Source organism: Eutrigla gurnardus, assembly GCF_963514095.1.
Source record: "Eutrigla gurnardus genome assembly, chromosome: 8".
Taxonomy (NCBI): Eukaryota; Metazoa; Chordata; class Actinopteri; order Perciformes; family Triglidae; genus Eutrigla; species Eutrigla gurnardus.
This window is the reverse complement of record NC_139922.1, coordinates 28,708,846-28,733,416: the sequence shown is the minus strand read 5'-3', so window position 1 is coordinate 28,733,416 and position 24,571 is coordinate 28,708,846. Positions and strand designations below refer to the sequence as shown.

The following is a 24,571-nucleotide window of genomic DNA, read 5'->3' as shown; positions in this document are numbered from 1 at the left end:
GTGTGCTGAAGCTGTGGGCTGGTTTTAAAACCTGTAATGTGAGGAATATGTGTGGAGAGTATCTGGCTGGTAAACACACTCCTTATCTGCAGCCTCGTGTCTTTAGGGATGCCTCGCCTCGCCGCGGGATCCAAACCCGCCCCGTATTAAGAACCCGCCTGTGTCTAGACAAGCAGAGTGTAGCGGAGCTGGTCCTGTGGTTGTTTTAGTTTAAAAAATGTTCCTGGCCGCGTCTTGTTCTTTTCCTTTCGGTACTCGACTGTCAGCGCTCCCCAGGCAGCTTTTCTTCCGCTCTAAATGTCCTATCGCAAAATTTGAAAGCAAATCCGGGGCGGCCCGGAGATGTGAGCCGGTCTTTGTAGCGTCGATGGCAGAGAGAGGGAGAGAGGGAGATGTGCATGCAGAGTTCTGTCTGCCACCCAGTAGCAGCAAAGATCCTGGTAGAAAGATTCAAATCAGCTGAATAAAAAAATATATATTCAATGTTTAAGGGAGAATATTAATCCCACTCAAAACTTCTGTTTGCTTTAGTAAATGTTTGTAGATTTTAATTGGACGGTGTTTTGTGCTTTCTTGAAGGCGGGATTTTCTGAAACTTCAGTTATGTAATTCACGGAGAATTCAGTCCTCGAAGCGACTCTCACCTTTGAAACCTTTAAAATCGTTTTGTTTTCCATTGTTCCCCATCCATCCATCCATCCATCCATCTATCCATCTATCTATCTATCTATCTATCTATCTATCTATCCATCTATCCATCTATCCATCCATCCATCCATCCATCCATCTATCCATCTATCCATCTATCTATCTATCTATCTATCTATCTATCCATCTATCCATCTATCCATCTATCCATCTATCCATCTATCCATCTATCCATCTATCCATCCATCCATCCATCCATCCATCCATCCATCCATCCATCCATCCATCCATCCATCCACCCACCTACCTACCTACCTATGAAATGTATGTTTTGCTGCATATCTCCGTAGTGCTGCTGAATCTATGGAGTCTAAAAACATGGCAGTGGAAACGAAGGGGAGCTCTTCAGAGGAAAAACAATCTCATCTCACCCAACTGATGCTTTGATGTGGTTTTGGAAACCTCCCAGATGGCAGCGAGCCTCTCCGGCACATCACTCTCCGTTTTTGTGAATTTGGCCGGCATTCCCAGAATCCTCCCTTCATTAATACGGCTGACGGCGTCGTGCCAAAATAACGGGTTATTGTGCTAACTGTGTGACGTTCGATCCTCATTGTTGTCACAGTTTCTGGATCACGTGACTTGTTTGGCGACAGCTTGCTCGGAGTAGGATTTAAAAAAAAAATGCTTGATGGCACCGATTCTACAATCGAGTGAAAAGCTCATCTCCGATGCTGCATCGATGTTAAGCAGCTCAATATTTGACACGTCTTCATAAGTAAGCCAGGCTGGACACGATGGACGAGAGGAACGAGGGGTTTTATGTGGGAACTACAATGTTTATAAAACAATATATTCACTTGTATGTCATGAAACGATCAACAAGGGAATAAAAAAGGTCTTTACAAGCTGATGAATGTCGAGGAACAGACCACATTTTTCAACATTTAAGCCTCCCTGTTCACTTTTGTATAATGTATAATTGAAGTAGACTTGGAACTAGAGATTGAGACCATAAACTCATGTTTATGATGTTTACTGAGGTAATACATCAACAGAGAACTAGGACCATTTTCTCATAGACTTCTATTTTGCAACCAGAGGATTCGCCCCCTGATGGCCAGTAGGGAGAATGCACGTTTAAGGCACTTCCGCATTGGCTTCACGTTTCAGAAGTGGAGGTCGCTGCCTGTGTGGAAGTGGGCGTGGTTTCGGCTCAGGACACACTTTAAACTTGACTTCTGATTGCGGGGGCTTTACTAAACAGCTTTAGCCTCGTCTGATTTATTCTGTCCATTCAGGTTTTGGACTTTAAAGGCCCCCACACACCGCCCAGACGTCCAACTGCCTTATCCGACCATTCTCCGCCCACTCTGTTGCCTCTCGTCTGACCCGTTCGGCAGAAAAGTTGCGTTGTACACACCGCTTCGACGTGCTTCCGACACCACAGCAGCGTGCACGTTCTGCGCTTGCGCGAGATGCAATAAGCCTCCTTAACAGCGGGTGGCACTAGTCTCGTGCCAGTACTCCAAAACAGGAAAACAGGAAATGACGGAACGGAGTGCAGATAAAAACAATGCACACACGTCTTGGTTCAGTATTCGTTCGACTCGAGAAGACCTTTGTGGACTAAATAGTTGGCATTTCTGGAAAGATGACTCTGGCTAGGGTGACACTCGCGTTGTGTGCTCTCGGGCTCATTATTTTACGAATACGTCGTGAAGTCGTGGATCGTCACTTCCGCCCCGCCCACACACCGCCATTGGATACTCTGATTCGCTAGCACACCGCCAATCAGAGTATCCAATGGCTCAGACGTCCAACAGCCCACCTCCTCAGACTTCGTATGCTCAGTCTGATCAGACAACGTCCGCGCGGCTCCGAAAGCTTCCGACGCAGCTGTACACACCAAACATATGTGTTCCCGACCTCGTCCGAGCCTCTCCAAACGCTTCAGACGTCCAACGGTTGGGCCGGTGTGTTCCTGCCTTAAGCCCCACTAGCTCGCTTCACGGCCCCCGGCTGGTCCAGCAGGCGAGAGCTGTAAAAAGCTGCATTCATTAACATGCTACATTGAAAAAAACTGTCTCATTGGCATTCAAGAACTACTTCATTAATAAACAGACTTGTCCTGCTCCTCCTATTACATGAATGAATTCTGCTCCTTCTCCCAACACTCTGTTACGAAGTTAATTGAGGTTGCAGAGAACGGTCGTGAGGGCTTTTAATCTTGCGAGCAACAGAATGGCTGATTCAGAAATTCAATCGGCACAAAAATACATGAATACATTAATAAAACCACTGAATTTCTTCTAGTTGTGTAAAGTTCCACTTCTTTAAAGTTGAAGAACTTGATGTTAATTTGCCTCCATAGAGTGGAGCTCCAGTGCTGCTGCCTCCAGGACTAATGCGTTCCCAGATAGATACAGTAGTCCTATCAGGTGTAATTATCCACGAGAACCTCTTTAAAGTGAAGCAGTAGACAGGTTCTAATCACTGCCGGGGATTTCTCCCTCAGTCACATGACTCATCTTGGCTCCGAATCCCCCTTTTTTTTTTTATACCAAAGCTTTTTAAAAATGGCTACAACTGTCAAAACACGGCGCTCTCCCTCCTGACGCCACGCCGTTAATATGCCACACCACGAGCGAGCGCGGCTGTTTAACATTTTGTGTGTGTTACGTCGGTAGATTTCATTATCATCAATAATTGAAAAGACACTGAACTTGGCACAGGCGCTATAAATAAATAAGCCTTCGCTCCCGAAGGAATGCCTCGCATTGGTTCTGATAGAAGTGTGTGTGTGTGTGTGTGTGTGTGTGTGTGTGTCCGTGGAGAGAGAGAGAGAGAGATTGGCCCTGTCAGAAATGAGAGGATTATTCTCACACACACTCTGCGTCTAATGAGAGAGGAATAACAACACGGCGGTGTTTAATTGGTCCGCTGTTCTGGAATCAGAATGGACGGTTTCACTCAGACCTGATTAGAAAGAGGTGGCGGGCGGTCGCCCCTGGCAACCTCGGTGACCCGCTCTCATTGGACTGATCCCTCCGCTCATTCATAAAAACCTACAGCGAGGCAACGAGATTATTTAGACTATTATTTATAACCGGTGTGTTGTGATGGATAGCCAGCTGTTTTAATTGGGTGACCAGAGAGGCCAATTAGACAAATAAATATGTGTTTGTTCTGTTGCTCCAGGGTTTAGCCTGTAGCGAGCGACTCGGAGGTGTTCTGTAACTTCCCTGTGATCGTCCACAGAGTGTTGAGGAAACAGAGAGGCATGGATTACACCCCCCTCCATCTCTCTGTCTTATTGTGGAGATGACAATGAAGACAATCAAGCTTTGCTCGTCTGTTGTTGTGGAGGTCAAAGCCTCTCTCTCTCTCTCTCTCTCTCTCTCTCTCGACGCATGCCGCAAAGAAACGTGTTTCCAAGATCAATTCTAACGTAACGACACAAACGGCGATGAAATGCCAAAAACGAGACTGCAACTCCGATGATGCATTCACTGGCACACTTTTCTATCTGCAGCTCTCAAACACAGGGACAACGTGTGGACTGGACTGTGCTTAATTCCCACAGAAATCTCTCAAAAACCGGCCGGTCATTACGAGTCAAACTGATATTTGGGAGACGACCTCGTTGCAGTCTCTCACCCACCGCCGGGGCCGCCTTCTCTCGTATCCTCTGCCATCTCTTGTTGCCATGGCGAGAGAGAGATGGAGAGAGTGAGAGAGACAGAGAGATGCTCAACTTTAGATGGGAAGGACACGGAGCCGTCTTTGTCCCTTTTGTTTTTGACAAAGCAAACTGGATTTCAGGCCTTTTAATCGGGGCATTGTTTTAAAAAAAGACTTCCCGGCTCCACAGGAATTAAACACAACACACACGTGTGTTTGTGTGTGTGTGTGTGTGTGTGTGTGTGTGCGGTGAAAAGAGAGCGGTAAACAATGAAAGAAAATCCGTCCTAGGACGTTTCCCCCCCTGCGGTGAAGAAGAGCTGCCAGTTTTTTAATGACTGTAGTCTGTTTTTGTGCATCAGTCGTTGGACTCTGCAGCTCCATCACCGTATCATAACTAACAGGGAGAACACATTCACACTGACTCCACGTTCACAGCTCCACACATTAGCATCTCTTTAAATTAGTCATGCATTACGCTGAAAACCCCCCAGCAGCGAACGGTGACACAATCAGCCGTCGATAATCTGCAGGGCATGGCTGCAGGTTCACCTGGAATCTGAGATGGAGAGTGAAGGATGCTGGTACGACTGTGAGTTAATGGAGGAAATCCAGTCTCGTGGAATGTTCTCATGTAGTTTTATGAGACAGTTATACCTTCCACATACATGTACGTGTCGTCTGTTGTTATTAGGCTTGATGGCTTTTCTGGCCAGATGTGGCTTTGTGTTTTTGACAAAGACCTCGTCCCCCGAGAGACAGAGAGAGAAGGCTAGGCTGCTGGTTCGACTGCAAATTGAATGCCTGAGACAACATGCCCGGCCTGAGGGAGGGAGGGAGGGAGGGAGGGAGAGAGAGATCCCGTGGAAGGAGATCTGAAATGACTGAGCGATTATCAGCAGAGGACAAAAGCGCTTTAACTGCAGTACACCGAGCAGAAAGGCTTCAAACGGACTCGACCCCGTGTGACCTTTCCTCCTCTTTCATCGACCAACATGTTCACATCATGAGATAATTTGTTAATTTTTATCTTTGGTCAGAGTTTGAATAGATAAAATACATATTTTTAGAAAGCAGTGTGTGTAACCTACTATAGTATGCACAAAGCTGCATATGTGTGTTTGCTTATCATACATCATAAATGCATTAAGTGTGGTGGTAGTAGTGTTAGTACATCTACCCGAGAAACAGCAGGATTTAAGTACATTAATAATGAGAGCACATGCTTAGATATGTTCTATCCAGTCAATGAAACACTGTCAGGTTAACTTCCGAGTCGTTTTCTAGCTGGATCAAAAAGGCACTATGCTTATTATTTACTGTTAAAGTAAAGTTACAGGAAATGCATAATTTAGAAAAAAAACATGCAACATGGGGCATTCTTTCATACGAGGGCATATCGGGGTCATTGTAGAGAAATGACTAGGGGTGGGTTAAAATATTGATATGGCAATATATCGCAATATATCGCAGACCAAAAAATGTGAGCACATTACACCAATTCTTAAATCCTTACATTGGCTCCCTGTATTTCAGAGGATTGATTTCAAAATCCTCCTGCTCACATATAAATCACTACATGGTCTAGGACCGAAGTATATCACTGATATGCTCCCACTACATAAGCCTTCTAGACCACTAAGATCTTCTGAGACCAATCTGTTAGTGATTCCCAGAGTAAACAACAATCACGGGAGAGCATCATTTAGTCACTATGCAACAAATGGCTGGAATAAACTTCCTGAAGATGTAAGACTTGCCCCAACTCTGACCACTTTTAAAACTAGACTGAAAACTTTTATGTTCACCATAGCTTTCTGCTAAATCTTTTAATGTCTGCACTGTTTTTAATTATTGCAAATATGTTTTTATTCTATTTTCTTTCTGTAATGCATTTTTAAAATTTTTATTATTTTCTTTTAATTCTTCTATTTTTTTTTCTTTTTTTCTTCTCACTTTGTTTTATGATGTGAAGCACTTTGAGTCTGCCTTGTGTATGAAATGTGCTATACAAATAAAGTTGCCTTGCCTTGCCTTGCCTTGCAATACGTTGCCGCCCAATACAATATACATGTTTCAACTCCAAAGATCGATTTAAAAAAAAAAAGAAGATTCATGTTTAGACGTGTTGTGAATGCAATACTTTATCCTTTTTCATTTTATTTTCAATATTTATTCCAGTGAATTTCATGGGAATTAATAAAATGGAGGCTGTTTTGAATGAAATAGTTTTGACTCGATTTGTCCTCTGATCAATATCATCTGATCTACATATACAGGTACTTGTGTTTTCATCTTAATTTATATCGCAATATCATGATATCGTGATACGTATCGTATCGTGACCAAAGTATCGTGATACGTATCGTATCGTGAAGTTCTTGCCAATACTCACCCCTAGAAATGACAGTGACAGTTATTAGATATTATCTGAGATTTAAGTGGCAAATTTACGAGGAAATAAAAATTAGGAATAAAAAACCTTGGAAAATTTGTGCAAAGTCACGGTAACACCAGCTGACTGAATTTCACTGCTCATAGAGGACTATTATTAATAGTAATGCATTTTATTCAAGGGCAACTTTTTGAACCCTCAAGGTCACCTGACAGTTTAAAACAAGCAAAATGAAAATATGAGATAAAACGTATAAAATAACATTATTATTATGATAAGGCTTCTGTCTGAACAAAGGTGACGGTGCTGAGCGATGCCGGTTTCAGTATTTGTTATGGATATATATTCTATAGACCGGTCCAGGTGAACCTCCGCCCAAAGGTCAGCTGGGGTCGTCTCCAGCCCCCCCGCGACCCTGAATACAGGACAAGCGGTTGATGATGGATGGATGGATGGATGGATGGATGGATATATTCTATATATTTTTTACCTACAATGACCCTAATACAGCATTGTACTTTCAAAAATAGTCATCAATAATATAAACTGTCCGTGTCACAGAGGTGCAAACATGAAAGTCACAAACCCCGAAGGGAAATCTCTGAGGGGGGAACAGTATAAATATGTGTATAAATATGTGTATAAATATGTGTATAAATATGTGTATAAATACGTGAAAGGTGTCTTCTCCGTCCTCAGCTGTTTGTGTTTGTCCTCCGTAGGAGACACGCCTCCCTCCCTGTGGACGTCACGGAGAATCCCGGGAGGTCGGTGGCGGCGGGCTGCCGGAGGGTCGTCCCCTGCCGCCAATGGAAGTCCGCCTCCCTCGGGTACAGTAAGACCTTATTTCTTTACGACCGCGTGATTTAACGTTCGTCCTCTCTCGCTCCGTCCAGCCTTCGCCTCGTTAACGTCTCAACGTCGTTATCACATATATCAGGCAACTTTTTTGTTTTTATGACTCAGCAGTTTTCTCCCTGATGTGCACAATGAACTCCAGGAGGCTGAAAAGCACCGTAGGAGGAGATCATTAGGCTTCGCCTTAATGAAATGATCCCTGCGTTTCTATGAGCCTCCATCGCTGCTCACCCATTAGCCAGAGGGGGAGAGAGAGAGCCTCAGATGGGCTTAGGGGGCTTCAAAAGGCTGGAGAGGGAGTTTCAAAGACGCCCCCTAGCGCTGCCTCATCATCAAAAAGCAACAACTAATCCATAACCCACTTTTTTGGCTGGTGTGCAGCCCCGACCAAAAATACACCCCAGCGTAGTGGGAAGCTGTTTCTGTTCTCAAAGAGCAGCGCTGGGACTTTCTGATGAGTAGGAACATCTGCTGGTTGTTTGTTTTCTTGTTTTTTCAGTCTTCGGGAACGCTGCAGAAATGAGACATTGCTCGCTGATTAACACCTCGTTGATTTGTGCGATTGTCTCTGGAAGCGATTAGCTCAAAGCTAATAGGTTAAATGGATCATGACTGTAAACAAGCAGGAGTGTTTTCCCTCTGCAGCTCAGCTTGCATGCAGAGACTCACACACACACACACACACACACACACACACACACACACACACACACACACACACACACACACACACACACACACACACACTCACACACACACACACACACATCTTATCTGCAGAGAAATGTGAATAAAATACGGGGTAATTACCCTGACTGTTGAAGGGAGGAAGTGAAATATTAATTATTACGCCGTTTGTGAGCCGCCTCCAGTCTGCTGAATCACTCCAGATTTAAGATGTTGGGAGCGAGCATGTTGGGAAAGTTCAAAGGGGAACTTCTGATTATTGGATGTGTAGCTGGAGCATGATTCAGCAAAATAACATGGCAGAAAAAATAACGAAAAAGGTGACTTGCATTTTAGTTGTTTAGTTGACACAGAACCAATGTCGTTTGTTGTCACGGATCGCGATAATTTCCATTGTCGGCATAATCGTAAATATCGTCATGAGTAGCTGTCTAGCTAGACGAGTGAGAAAGGGGAAAAATACAGGATATAAGGAATATTATTTGCTATGTATTTATCATTTATTTACATTCATCGTATTTAAGCTTATTTGATTGTTTTTCACGATAAAAGATGTGATTGTGATGCAATAGATACTACAAACAAGTTTTGTGATACTTATATATGATATTGTGAATTACCTGTTGCCTTTTTGATGTTTTATGCAACGCACTTTGAAAATGTGGCGTAGAAATGAACTTGGCGTGAACGCGGCAATGGCTCGTTTCTCACACCCAAGTGTGCGAATCCATGTCGACTTAATCACGCAGTAGTTTGACCCGCTGGTTAAGACGATTCCGCCGCTTCAGCCCGAGAAGATGATCAGCAGAAGGAGCGAGGAGTGAATTAAATAAGAGCACAAACCGCTGAAATCGATTGTGCTCACTTCACTTTCCACCAGAGCGGAACAGACAAACGCTCGGAGCACGAAGGTTTCGTTATTGCACAAAACCAGTGGAATGGAAGGGACAGACACACTAACACACACACACACACACACACACACACACACACACACACAGACACACTTGGTAGTGGTTAATGACTGGGATTAGTTTTTTATTAAAGCAGCTTTTAGTGAAATGAAGAAAAAGCATCATTTTGGCAACTAAAGATTCTCCTCGTTACAGTAAATCTGTTTTATTTAAGAAATGTGAAAAAAAACAGTTAAAAAACCCAAAAGATATTTAAATGATTCACAGAAAAACAACAAATCTTAATATTCTGAGAAGCTGAAACCAGAGAATATTACTTTACTCTCCACTTGATTAAACAACTGCACCAATTAATTATCAACATTGCTGCTGAAACAAAATAGAAAATATAAAATGTTCCGTTGATCCACTTATTTATTCACAGATTAATTGTTTCAGCTCCAGTTTCATTTCATTGACCAAATTGCATGCGTTCACTTAAAAAAAAGAAAAATAAGTAACTCAATTTGCCAGATGATTACGGGGGAGAATTGGAACTTAATTCAGCTGGATGTGTGAGAAACTCAAATGTTTCTGAAATAAAGCAATAAAATGTTTAAATTAATTAAATTAAGGAAGGTAAATTACATTAGCTACAAAAAAAAACAGCTTAACTGCCAATATAAGTGAAAGAGGTGAAAATGGCTTCTCCATGTGCCAAGTTTAATCAAACTTAATTGGACTTTAGCAACTAAAGTACAGCAACTTTAGTCTACGACAGTAAATAGTGAAGTTTCACTTAGATACCGGTAGTTTCAGATATATTCTAGTCAAAAGGCGAAGACATAATTCATCCTTCATTATGTAAACCATCGGTATGAACCTTCCTCTCAGCCAGCCGGACTGATTTAACAATATATTTAGTTCTATAAACGGTTATTATCAGTGTTTTCACCAGAGAGCCGATAAAAAGTTTAAAAACCTCCAGAAATCAGGATGATATTCTGGATCCAGGTCCCAGAAGACCACTGTGAGCTATAGTCCCGCCCCTTCTGGTACCTCATTTCTTACATATAAGATGTCCGTCAATTGAAAACAAAATTTTGCAAGATAAGAAAGTTTGCTGTCGTATAATTTCGTTGTTTGTCTCATGTAATTTTATCACACAAGCATCGTAGCTTCAGTGAGAGAAGTCACTTTTTGAGTGCATATTTTCAGTTTTACAACAAAATGTGACTTTCTGATCTTTTTTTTTTATTTGCTAACATCTTAATGTATAACTGAGGGAGCAAATTAAACGAGGTGAGAGGGTGTTTTTGTTTGTTTTTGTTTTGTCTTGCCGCCGACTTCCGTACATATTCTTAACCTTTAACCTTTCTGTAAAGTCTGTCCTCTTCAGTAATGACCTCTCCCACTTACAGGTCGTACCATATACTGTTGCGTAGGGGTCCGCTACAAAAGGAAAGCCACTGTAATGTACTTGCTTTAAACTTGCGTTATCTCTACTTGGCCACCAGGGGGCGACTCCTCAGTTGCAAAAGAAAGAATTGCATGGAAGTCTATGAGAAAACAATCCGACTGATCCACTGGGATTTTAATGACAATGAATTCCCAGAACTGTTGATAATCAGTCGTCCCGTCACCGTTGCTTATTGGGAGAATTGCTCCGCATGGTTTACTCACAATTCATCTGAAGGCAACTTGAAAGGAAGCAGCAACCAAAATCAGCGTTTTCTTCCCAGATCTAGACGTAGGAGTATTCATCTATATTCATCAAAAGATTAGGGGGGGAAAAAACCCAACTTCCTCCGTGTTTTGACTGATTGCCTGTGATGTAGCTGCTGCATTCATCGGCTGCAGCTGCCTCTAGTTCAGTCCTGTCCAGAGTTAAAGGCCTCTCTGCACCCACTGCTTTTACCCAAAGATCTCTTATTCAACCCTCCTCCACTTCACGCCTCTCTTTTGATTTTTTTTTCTCCCTCCAGATATTCTCTTTTTCTTCCACTCAGTCAAAAACCCCATCTTTCCTCCCTGTTTCACCCTCTCCGGCTCCGAGAGCCTCTCTGACTTGATGAATAGATACGGCCTGAACTAAAAGCCGAGGCAAGTGTAAATCTTTGCGTCCCCTCTCTCAAAACTACCGGTGCTATTACCGGGAAAAAAAGGGTCGTAAAAGCTGCCGACGTTGCTCCGCTCCCGTGTTTCTGATTTTCTGAAAAGCGCGAGGCTCCATTTTCAAGTATAAATAATTCAAATGCTTTATGATATTCATTATGGTGAAAGAGAACCTGTGATTATCTCCGGAGGGCCCCTCTAATAATACCTCTGCAGAGCCGATTGATTCCTGGGGACTGCCCTTTCATAGGATCACAATATCCGAGGTCGTTAGGAGAACAGGCTTCACCACACATAAACGTTTATTGTGTGGCAGCAAACAGTCCTTGGTCCTGAACAAGAGTTAATGTCCGTTTTATAAAAATAGGAGAGAAAAAAATCCAGCCAGAATTTGTCCTTTTTATTTATTGCTGTTGGTATTGTAAAGTTATTGACTTCACCAGCTGGGAACATGAAACATGTGGTTTTCAGTCTTTGAAGCCACTGTGGATTATGATAAGTTGCTTTGAGTAACGTTGAGACTTTCTTTTTTTTTTGGCTGGGTGAGAAAAAATGAACCCAACCTTGAAGTGCCTTAAACTTGCATTCTCTCTACTGGCCACCAGGGGGCAGCGACTCCTTGTTTGTAAAAAGAAGTCTTTCTATGAGAAAATGACCAAAACAATCCACTGATGAATTAAGAGGGAGTTTAATGACAATTAATTCCCAGAAATGTTGATAATCAGTCCCATCATTACCGTGAATTATAAACGAAATCTTCAGTTTCATGTTAAACCTGATTCTAGTTGTGTTTGAGGGGGGAAAAAATCCTGATTTTATATATGTTAAGTGATTGAATTAAAACGATTGTATTCCAAACGTGAGTACACATTAGCTACGTAAAAGAGAACATACTGTCCATTTTCTATCTAATATCCTGTCATTTTGATGTGATAAATTCTGATCATGTGACATTGTTCAAGGTCGGCTCGTGAAGACGTTCGCCGGTGTCGCGTCCTCGTTCTTCCCAGAATACTTTGTCCCGTGCTTTGTTTCCCGTGAATCGGTGTGAAAGCACACTCGACTGTGTGTGAAACCGTCATAACCAGAATAACAGAACGTCCTTCCACTCTCATCATTACAGCCGACACACAATCAGACAGCCGACCCTCTTCAGTCATCGGCCGTGACATCATCCGTGATGCGTTCACGACTCAAGACGAGCACACTGGCGAAATACTAATTACCAATTTATTTTTCTTTTTTATCTGGCAGATGGAATATGAATCATCTCGCGTGTTCTTTATGCACGAAAAAGCAGCTTAATTAAAAAAAAAAACTGGCTTGGTGATTTTATTCTGCTTCAGAAAGGCGGGAGTTTGGGGGTCGGGGTTGAACGAAGACACCCACCTGTCGCAGGTGTTGCATTTCAACGCCAAATCATGCGTGATTTAAAAAAAATCACATTTAAAGCCTCGAGGTGAAACAAGCACAAGCGATGCACCTCGAAGCGAGAAAACCCGTCATTTCCCCTCAACCAATACTTCTGCTTTCACTCGATTCTCCACTTCCCTCCGGCAAATTACATGTAGTGAGAGATTAGTGACACCGTGGAAGTCTGTTACATATAGCTTATCCTTTCATCAGCTCCATGCCACAGTCATATCAAGCCTAAGGGGGGGGGGGGATCCATCAGATCCATCTCGGTCCAAAAGGAGGCCTTTTAGAGCCGGATCTCGCTGCGATGAGGTGAGGCAGCAGAAGGAGGAGCTCACTTCTCCCAGGAAATAAGCCAGAGGAGCGTGATTACTTGTTCTCAGCTGCTCTATCGGCTCTCACACTCGAGAAGGGGGATTTGTCTCCGTGTGTGTGTGTGTGTGTGTGTGTGTGTGTGTGTGTGTGTGTGTGTGTGTGTGTGTGTGTGTGTGTGTGTGTGTGTGTGTGTGTGTGTGTGTGTGTGTGTGTCTGTGTCTGTGTGTGTGTGTGTGTGTGTGTGTTTGCATCAAGATATTAACAAGACGCCGCTGCTGAATCGTGTGAAATCTCAGAGCAGAAAGAGAGTGCCGGATGACAGAGGGATTAGATGGTTAGAATACATTTTTTTCTCTCCCCTTCACGGCCGTAATAAAGCAGAATGAGACCTGCAGAAGGCAGCTCTGGAGCAGCTTTTTCATTATGCAGCTTTGGTGTGTGCGATATTGCATATTGAGGGCGTAATGAACACTAAATCTGCCTCTGATTGGCCTTTAGATAAGATTCACGTGCAATATATACGCATTTACTTTTCTAATACGTCTGTGTGCTGTAGGAGGACCATTAAGAACCTCAAGAGGATACAGATTACTCATTAAGTCTCAGGAAGCATGGGGCGATGTGGAAATGTCATTAAATCAACTTAGATAAACAGACATTTAATTGTTTATTTACAGATCAATGTTTTTAGTGAAAAGATCATAAATCAGGTCTTGTCGGTTTTGTATCCTGTACTTAAATCAGGTTCTATTTTTCACTTCTCTACCGTGACGATATTGTGTGTGTGTGTGTGTGTGTGTGTGTGTGTGTGTGTGTGTGTGTGTGTGTGTGTGTGTGTGTGTGTGTGTGTGTGTGTGTGTGTGTGTGTGTGTGTGTGTGTGTGTGTGTGTGTGTGTGTGTGTGTTCACATCAGTATTACTGACACTACCTTATCGAGGAGCGTGAACCTTCGGAGGGGTCAAGAGACGGTTTCTTTCTGCTGGTTTTGGTGAGAGACGGCTCTTTGTGTGTCCCGCGTTGAAAAGCTCATCTGTCTTCCTGCCTCTGATGTTCTCGGGCTGGAGGCCAAGTCAGCGGCAGGGCGAGCCTTTTCACGCCGCCGATCCCTCCGCCGGAGAGCTGCATGATGGGAACGGAGCTTTTGGGGCGGCGAGGGGAACTATCTCATCTTTTTCCACCTGTTGACGCTAATAATAGCCGTTAGAATAATGTTTTTGTGGAACGAAAAGTTTGTGATGTGAACATAACAATGCTGCAATAACTGTAGGTGTCCTGATAAAGCTCATATTCATATTTAATATTGGGATTTTATCTTTAGTGGGTCTTAAAAGATTAATTGAATCCACGTTTCACATGCGATGTATAACAATAACACACCTGAGGGGAAATATTTCCCCAATATTCAGCATTGACTGATCCCATCAGGCGACGAGGTGATGCACTGCCATCTAGTGGTGTGTGGCTCTCACTGCTGCAGCGAATGTCTCTCCTCTCTCCCACATGACTCTCTCCTCGTCACACACTCCCTCTCTGATGTGTTTGAAGTGGGCTGAAGTCTCATGAGAGGAGACGGGACCCCCTGCAGAGCAGCTCAGCCGAGGACAAAATCCTGCTTCCCCGCTGCCGGGCGCAGACCCCAGCCTACGTATCGTGCAGACGCAGACAAAAGTACTGCAAAATGAACATACGTTTATTTTTACTCAGCCACCCTAAAAAAAAGAGGAAAAAGCAGAATGCACTTTGATGGCAAACCTTGTTGTGTTTGCAAAGGGTTGCGTCAGTTTTGAGAACTCTCTGTTTTTCGGTTATTATCTGTCTTCACATCAGTTCAGGCAACTTAGCAGGCCGACAGCCGATTCACCTAGAAAGCTAGCAAGGTCGGGGAAATGAAATTCCAGCCGTTTGACCGCCGTTCATTACAACCAATTAGTCAGATGTGCAAGAATCCTCAAAATGCCCTTTCTTCCATTGGACCAAATATCCAAACAGCCCAGGATGATCAATGCACTATGACAGCAAATATTCACATTTAAGAAGCTGGAACTAATTAATCGTTTTGTTCTTGTTGCTTATAAAACACTTAAACGATGAAGCGTTGCTGATGAATGTGTTATTGATGGACTCTTCACTTTTGAACCGCTCGTCCTTCCTCCAGCGACTGTTGCCGTTCTGTTGGTTTCCTTACTTTCCTTCCATCCGGTGGACGAGAGCCCGCTGCCTTCTCTCCACACACGGGGCAATTAATCATCAGCATGCACTTCCTGTGACACCGGCTGCGAACGCCGTCTGCACACAGAATCCTGCACGCCGTCCCGACAGCAGCAGCACATCGTGCACCGAGGCCAGCTGGATTCAAAGCGGCCATATGGCGACAGAGGAGGGGCCAACGTGCAATATTTGTCCATCCTAAAGGCCACATAGCAACGTGTGTGTGTGTGTGTGTGTGTGTGTGTGTGTGTGTGTGTGTGTGTGTGTGTGTGTGTGTGTGTGTGTGTGTGTGTGTGTGTGTGTGTGTGTGTGTGTGTGTGTGTGTGTGTGTGTGTGTGTGTGTGTGTGTGTGTCTGTCTCTTGACTACTAACTCTCTGAGGTTTGCAGATACACACTCAGCATTGAACAGAATAGAGATCACCGTTGCCCCCTATCAGAGCCCCCCCAACACACACACACACACACACACACACACATGTACACAAACCGTGAAACAGAGAACAGAGCTCACGTATTGGTCAGCTGTGAGCCGGGGATTAAATGAAATGCCACGCTTTGGTAGTATTTTAACGTCAGCGATAAAGCATCGATCGGTGACATCATCAGTAAGAGCGGCGAGTCAGAGGCTGCAAGTCTTCAATAGACCTGTCAGGTGTGTTAACCTCGGGGCTAAAAACCTTCACGTTTGTCCGTAAAGAAATGTCTTAGAATCGACTACGATCATGTAGAATATTTTGAGATATTATGTGTAAAGTGTATATTTTTGTTTGCTGGGGACACCGAATAACTCATCTGGGGAGCACGATCAGGCAGTAGATCCCTGAAGATAAACGTTAAAATAATCATGCAGATCTGTTCCTGAGATGTTGGAGAATCATACAGGGTTTCCCACTCTGCACTCGCAGGGGTTACACCAACGAAACGTGCACAAGTGTCTCGGTGACGAGTGTGTGTCAGAGCTGCGTCGCCGCTCGCCCTTGATAATTAGAGAGAGAGAGTGTGCACAGCTGGTGTAATTGGAGACGATGGCGTATGTATACAATTAGCCACCGTTAAACCGCCGACCAGCCTTGGGTTTCTGTGTGTGTGTGTGTGTGTGTGTGTGTGTGTGTGTGTGTGTGTTTTATAAAGTCCTGATGAGAGCTCGTCTCCATGGACACGCCCCCCCCCCCCCCCCCCCCCCCCCCGCCTGCTGTTACCTGGTGAAGGTGTCAACAGTACATCGTGTGCATCGTTTTAAAGCCTGACTCCAGATCAGTGATGTCGCTGCTTATTATTTCACACTTCCTTCCTGCTTTTAGAATTCACTCCACCATGATGCAACGTCTGTGCAACGCCGCCTCCTTTCCATTCGCCAACTTCTGGAAACACAAAGTCCACAACTTGGTCGGCAACACCTTCTTTTTCCTTCTTCGTCTTCTTTTTTTTTTTAATCAAATGACTCGTTTTCATTCATTTGCTTCCATCATCTCATCTCTGTCATAGTTTTTTTTTGTTTTTTTTTGTTCTGCAGACACAAATGACCCAGAGCTATGCAGCATCTTTACCTGTGTGTGTGTGTGTGTGTGTGTGTGTGTGTGTGTGTGTGTGTGTGTGTGTGTGTGTGTGTGTGTGTGTGTGTGAGAGAGGAGGGGGAGGTGTATGTATGTGAGAAGAAGAGAAATGAGAGAAGGGAGGTGGAGTGAAAACAAAATGGGGAGGGAGGGAGAGAGAAGGCTATGATAATGAGCCATACCTCTGACACATCCTCCTGTTTCCATGGAGACCAAGGAGCCAATGGCGTGGCCCTGCTGAGGACCGTACTACTGAGAGCAGATAAGAGGGTGGGAGAGAGATGCCTCTGTGTGTTTCAAGGCAGAGCCAGTATGATCTCCCAGTCCCTCTCCTTCAGGTTGTGTGTCCTCTTTGCCCCCCCACCCCCACCCACCCCACCCCCGGGTGCTGGCACCAGTCAAAAAATTACTCAGCATGCTTTTAAAGCAGAGGCTTCTCAACAAGACAGCATCCTCTTGCTTCTCACCTCTACTACTCCTCCTCCTTCATCCTCACCCCCCCTCCCCCCCCCCCCCCCCCCTACCAGCCACCAGCCTCTTGGATGCTCCTCGTTACATCACACACACACACTCACACACACACACACACTCCCAGGCTGCCTGTGTTTGCGAGCGAGGGAGAGCGAGCGAGTGAGCCCGTGTGTGTGTGTGCACGCCGTCTCAGCCACGCCAGTCCCCGTTGACCAGCGACCACAGGATGGACAAACCCAGCGTGTGGCGTGCCGTGGTGAGCAGCACGGACCCCCGGAGGACGCGGGACCCCGGCGGCGCCCACCCGACAAGCAGACCGGGCTCTGCCATGGGCTACCGGCTCTACGACATGTGAGTAGCGTGTTCTCGGCGTGTGTGGACGAGGCTCCCATTCATGGAGTCGAGTGGGGGATGATGGAAACACGGCGTCTACCTCTCTCTCTCACCGTATTTATGCTGAGTCATCCTCTGGCGTCCGGACCTTGCTCTGTCCTCTCATGTTCCTGTGTGCTTTAGTAAACATGTTCCTCCAGGGGAGGGGCGGCGGCGTACGCTTGTTTGTGTGAATGAAACATGAATGAATGATGATTTAATACCATGTGTCTTCATGCAAAGTGCTGGTTTTTGTGTGTTTTTCTTGCCCCCCCCCCCCCCATTATGACAACAGAGTCATGTGAGCGATGGTTTTCGGAGCCTCGGGCGGCCGAGAGAAGCAATGACTAATTTCTAGATGACAGCTCTGACTGGGCACATGAGTTCCTCCTTTTGTGTATTTTTTGTGGGTGTGAGTGTGTTCTAGTGTGATTGGGACTGTGTGTGTGTGTGTGTAGCATTGCTAGAGTGTGTGTGTGTGTGTAGCATTGCTAGTGTGTGTCTGTGTGTGTGTGTGTGTGTAGCATTGCTAGAGTGTGTGTGTGTGTGTGTGTGTGTGTGTAAAATGCGGCTGGGTCTGAGCTGTTGTTTTTGGGATGCTGATGATGATGATGTTGCGTGGAAATCTTCAGCACTTCACTAAATCGTGTGTCGGATCCAAAATGAGATTTTCAGTTCTGATATGGTTTGTTATTTTTATTCTCAACACCTTCAGTATTTGCTGAATAAGCATTCTGCCTCTGCAGAGGCACATTTAGGTTTGTTTTCCTGTGTGTGTGTGTGTGTGTGTGTGTGTGTGTGTGTGTGTGTGTGTGTGTGTGTGTGTGTGTGTGTGTGTGTGTGTGTGTGTGTGTGTGTGTGTGTGTGTGTAGTCTGCATCCCTTCTTCAACGCTGCATGTGAACACGTACTCACTAGCTGGTGCATAACGCTGAATTACCCCGTCACGTCGTGATCTAATACCCTACATGGGGATCTTAATGACTATGAGACCTCCACGGAGTCCTTCACGGGGCAACGATCCCCCGCCGGCCCACTGCTTCCAACCTCTTGTTTGCATGAGCACCAGTGCAGGATTCTCACGTTCCTTCAGTGTGTTGGTAGCTCTGATTTTATCCGCTCCAGTCTGTCTTTGTTGATGCGTAAGAGGCCGTTCTGTCTGTGGTTCCCGCCATCGTTTAGTCCAAAGAGAGCGTTAACCGAAAAGTCATGTGACTGATGATGAGCTCAGCAAGGTGAAAGTGTGTACCAGTTGTTGTTGTTGTTGTAGATTGACACTCATGTGTTGGTCTGTCAGAGAAGCTCACCGGGCCGGAACGAGCAGCCGGATGTTCTCGAATGTCATTTTGCTGGGATGCTAACGATGCTAGAAGGCCAACAGAGGATCACCTGGACTCGGCCCCCGTTTTAAAGACAGAAACACTTCACTACTCCGGCCTGCAGGGGTGTCAGAGCTTCCCTCCGGTAGAATGGCGTTCACACCGGCCGCTCCGTTAATGTGCTGCCGTGTGATTCAGGAACATGTTGTCGTAGTTACGTGCTAACTGTACGTTCACGCTGCACACGTTTGTTCATTAGTAGTGTAACGATTCATGTGATGCATCGATAAATAAAAAATGTAATGAAAATAAACAAATAGAATTAATGGCTTTGGCTTCACCAATAATCCATATAAATGCATTAAATCTTATGAATTCTTAATTATGATTCATGTTTTAAGACTTTTAAGACACTCTCTCCCCTGCCAGCATGTAGCCTATTGGAAAATGTTCAAAATATAACCAAGCAATGTTTCATTACATTTTTGTATAGCATAAAATATTATGCAGGACTACTTTTTTATAGAATGTTTAATAAGTAATTCTGTGGTCTGTTTATTTGTTCACCTTTCAGAAGAATACATAGTCTCACTCGCATTATTGCATGTTTATTTCACGAATATAGAAGTTACAAGTTACTGAATTTGAATCGTTCAAAAAAAAAAAAATACTCCTTGAATCGAATCGCTGTGAAGCCAAAGATTCATGTTCGTGGGTCTGCAGCATGAAGATGATGAATAATGCTTTGTCATTCCACATCTTGAAAGCATTGCATTGGAGTTAAGATGTGCACGCCCCCCTCTCCAAAAAAACAACAAGAAACGCTCGGTAATCCTCTTGTCCGTGACATTAACATCCAGGAGGTTCTGATCTCTGTGCATGGATTATGATTCTGTACTCGGATAACGCTGCGTGGACGAAGCTGCGTGGACGACGTGCCGAACAAACATCACTGAGCTTTTGCCCTTCGTTGAGATAATGTCGCGCGTTCTCAGAGGACGCCATAAAGCCGTCACAGCAGGAATCTCCCATTATTGGCTGAGAGATTCTCAAAGCTCAGCCTGATGTGGAGAAAAAAAAAAAAGAAACCAGGAGGGAGTGCGTCACCGGAGCCGTACGTCACCGACGGCACGTTCCTTCACCCTTTGACGGCCGCTACGCTCCCTCGGTCTGCAGGACGGAGGCGTAGCTCTGAATCTGCCATCCCATGAGACAACCACTGCAATACGATGTCAGCTCGGATAGCATCAGCTGACGGGGGTTAGAGAGCTGGAAGTGAGTCACTAGTTTAAAGCAGGATACTAGCTGTATGTACGAGCCCGCCTGTCTGCATAATAACCCTCGTCTGATAGCGGTTTGAGCACCGCCCGCGTTATACCGAGGCCTTTATCCAAGGTTTTGACAAGAGAACAGGACATTCACACCCTTAAAGAGAGACTTAAACATCTGCATGAAGATTTGTGTGTCAGAAACCTGGTAGTGTGTTTGGATGTCGTCATCATTCCCTCGTTTCCCAGCAGATCTCCATGTTTCTATTCTGGAAAAGATCCTCTGATGCACAAATATCCTCATGTTGGAGACTACAGACCTGTTACAGACCCGTGGTGGGACCCACTGGGACTACAGACCTGTTACAGACCAGCAGTGGGACCCACTGGGACTACAGACCTGTTACAGACCCGTGGTGGGACCCACTGGGACTACAGACCTGTTACAGACCAGTGGTGGGACCCACTGAGACTACAGACCTGTTACAGACCAGCAGTGGGACCCACTGGGACTACAGACCTGTTACAGACCAGTGGTGGGACCCACTGAGACTACAGACCTGTTACAGACCAGTGGTGGGACCCACTGGGACTACAGACCTGTTACAGACCAGCAGTGGGACCCACTGGGACTACAGACCTGTTACAGACCCGTGGTGGGACCCACTGAGTCTACAGACCTGTTACAGACCCGTGGTGGGACCCACTGAGACTACAGACCTGTTACAGACCCGTGGTGGGACCCACTGGGACTACAGACCTGTTACAGACCAGTGGTGGGACCCACTGAGACTACAGACCCGTGGTGGGACCCACTGAGACTACAGACCTGTTACAGACCCGTGGTGGGACCCACTGAGACTACAGACCTGTTACAGACCCGTGGTGGGACCCACTGAGACTACAGACCTGTTACAGACCCGTGGTGGGACCCACTGAGACTACAGACCTGTTACAGACCAGTGGTGGGACCCACTGGGACTACAGACCTGTTACAGACCCGTGGTGGGACCCACTGAGACTACAGACCTGTTACAGACCCGTGGTGGGACCCACTGAGACTACAGACCTGTTACAGACCCGTGGTGGGACCCACTGAGTCTACAGACCTGTTACAGACCCGTGGTGGGACCCACTGAGACTACAGACCTGTTACAGACCCGTGGTGGGACCCACTGAGACTACAGACCTGTTACAGACCCGTGGTGGGACCCACTGAGACTACAGACCTGTTACAGACCAGTGGTGGGACCCACTGGGACTACAGACCTGTTACAGACCCGTGGTGGGACCCACTGAGACTACAGACCTGTTACAGACCCGTGGTGGGACTGTGGCATTGTGGGAGTTGTTGTTTTCCATCCACATGTACCAAAAAGTCACCGTCTGCCTTTTTTCTCGGTCACGAAGGCACCAACCTCTACATTTGACTTTCGACTACATATATGATCCACTTTCAATACAGATTCATGTTTCCACCGGGGAAGTATCCTTTAAAAAATGTCTTCTCCTGCTCCATCGAGAATGTTGTATATTACATTCTACTGTAGGATGGAATAAAGTCTTAGACGGTCGGAGTATCTTCATTGGAAGAAAAGCAGATGACAAACAGAGCTTTTTAAAGCTTTTCCAAACACGCTCCACTGACGTCTTCTCTGTAACGCCAACCATCTGGTGGGTCAGGTTAGCAAGAATAACCTCTCGCTCCGACACTCGACCCGTCCGCCAAGTCAAGCAGACGACTCCAAAGTGGCATTTTTGGCTTTCGCCGAAATAACCCGGGATCCGGCTCGGAGGCCCAAAATCTCAGAAGGCTGTCATTTACACACTTTAAAAAAAAAACCTTCCTGTAGCCGGACATCTGCAGACGGCCGGCACTCTGGAGTCCTGCAGCTGTGTGTGTGTGTGTGTGTGTGTGTGTGTGTGTGTGTGTGTGTGTGTGTGTGTGTGTGTGTGTGTGTGTGTGTGTGTGTGTGTGTGTGTGTGTGTGTGTGTGTGTGTGTGTGTGTGTGTGTGTGTGTGTGTGTGTGTGTGTGTGTGTGTGTGTTAAAGTTTCCTGAGGGCAGCAGCTAGTGTCTGATGCGTCCGTGGTTTTTCGAAGCAGCCCATAATAAGCTCCTGCCTTTGCCAACAGCAAACGTCAGAAGCGCCTGCACACACACACACACACACACACACACACACACACACACACACACACACACACACACACACACACACACACACACGCACACACACACACACACACAGAGAGAGAGTTGGATGCTTCTACAGAACATTTTGTTCCTCCAGCCAAAATAAAAACCAGATATGAGGACGTGTTTATCAGCGAATGTTACATAATAACAACCATACCATAATAATAATAAGGGTAGATATCTATTGATTTGTATATATAATCTGCTGACTCATGTTCTGTCTATATGTGTGTTTTTGCATTCATGGCTCTGGGATTTCTCTGAGCGCTTTGATTTTTCTCACATGACACAAGACGTATTAATCCTACCGGGGTTTTAAAACGGTGAATCACTGAGAAAGGATCCGTTATAAGTTTGCACACAGTCGACGAGGCGTGTGATTAATAAAGAGGGATGCGAGAAACGCAGGCTGCAGAGTTGGACGTGCATCCTCAGGTTATGAAAGACCTTCCAGATCAGCTGGAAGCAGAGCGGAGACTGTGGGATCCGCCTCCAAACCCTCACAAACCAGGCTTTTCATTCCGTCTCACTGTCTTTCTGCTCTCATACAAAGCAGAACCTGGAGGAGTGAGTCTGCTATTATCTTGGATGTCTTCGTTCCCTCATGCTTTTTGCTTCCACACCTCCGTGTCTACTGTACTGCCTCCCTCCCTCCACCCGTCATCATCTGCTGCTTCCTCGCTCCAAACAGCTGTGCTGTAACTTTATTTAAGACGGTCTCCCGTGTATGACATAGAATAACGATCTTCCCTGTGATATGAGCTGACATGCTGGGGAGACGCGACAGTAATGGCATCTCTGTGTTTAAATCATCCCGACGTTCACCGCTTCCCCGTGCAGACGACATAAACGGCGTGTAATGATGTAAAGATGCATGTTGAATGCCTCGCTGCTGCAGTTTAAAGGAGAAATAAAATGAATGGCCGTGATGTGGATCAGACTCCTCGTTCAACCACATCAGCTCATCGGCTCCCCTCTCTAAAAGCATGGGGAGCTTCTTCAATCCGCCACCAGGGGGAGAACTTTTCTAACACATCCCTTCAGGCAGGCTGTCCTTCACACACGTTTCTCCTGTGTACTTCAGATCCTGGTTGACTAAGATGTCTCCATCTATGATGTCACCTCTCCTTTTGAGTGCAGGATCACAAGACAGACGAAGGGTCAGTGTTAGGTTAAAAGAGATCCAGGGTTGTCCAATCACATTCTTTGTGGGCGGGACCATAAAAACCCATAACTGTCATCCCCTTGCTAAGTGTTTTCCAGGCCGTTTTCCTTCTGTTGTCGGCTCGTTTCCCCCTCAGAGGAGGTCACATGCAATCCTCAGGGCAGCTGATCCGTGATCCACTGGGTCACTTGCAGGGCAGAGGTGGGATCTCTGCACCGTGACGCTGCAGCAACGCGGGGACAGTAAGAACTCGTCAGACGAGGTCGGTTATTCTGATCGATGGCCGAGCTGATGGGATTGTTCGTCTTTTATAGCCGTTTGATTTTTCCGAAACGCTGTGAATTCATATCGATCCACCGGCAGTGTGAAGGAAGGAGGGGAGTATCGTCTCCACATCCTCGCCGTATATTTACACTCACATTCATGTGACTCCTTTCATCATTGACCTTGAGTCTGACCTCTGCATAACATTGGTTTTAAGTACAAGCACCAGAGAGGTGAAGGGTGAGTCCTGATGACCCAACAGTGTGAAGCTCCTATCGAGATATCGACCCCACTTTTGTTGCATGTTCTGCACAAACTTTCTACCAAATACATTAAATATTATTTAAAAACAAGTCTAATTCGTAAATGTTAACATGAGTAAACCTTTAAGTTTTAAAATGCAAAAAATACATAAAAAAATAGATTTCTTTGTATTTTATATCAAAATCCAATCATAATTTCATGCTGTGAATTAAAGTATGACATATAATATATGCTTACGTGAGCTAGTATCAACCAATCAAGTTTAACTATAAGGGAGGGAGTGTTTCTAAGCCCGCCCACTTATTAGCGGTCCAATCAAATGCTTTATCTGAGGGACTACAGCTGGAGAATAGCAGTTTGCTACAACCTGGCATGATGCTTATTTTCTTGTTGTATAAGAATGTCTTATTGTCCCTAAATTACAAAACAAAATTGACCGCCCAGCTGGAATAAAAGCCACCTGTGTGTTTGATGCCGG

At 45.2% G+C, this 24,571-nt stretch overlaps 1 protein-coding gene across 1 annotated transcript in view; it reads left to right on the top strand.

The window, feature by feature from the left end:
• Positions 1-17,599, top strand: part of LOC311017806 (uncharacterized protein) — a gene marked incomplete at its 3' end in the record, with an annotated part of 36,765 nt that extends 19,166 nt beyond the window's left edge. The window contains exons 3-5 of the mRNA XM_084016383.1: positions 7,450-7,562; positions 16,985-17,043; positions 17,438-17,599. Of these exons, the coding sequence (XP_083872509.1) occupies positions 7,450-7,562; positions 16,985-17,043; positions 17,438-17,599 (334 nt within the window). The remainder of the gene's footprint in view (positions 1-7,449; positions 7,563-16,984; positions 17,044-17,437) is intronic.
• Between the last annotated feature and the right edge of the window lie 6,972 nt (positions 17,600-24,571).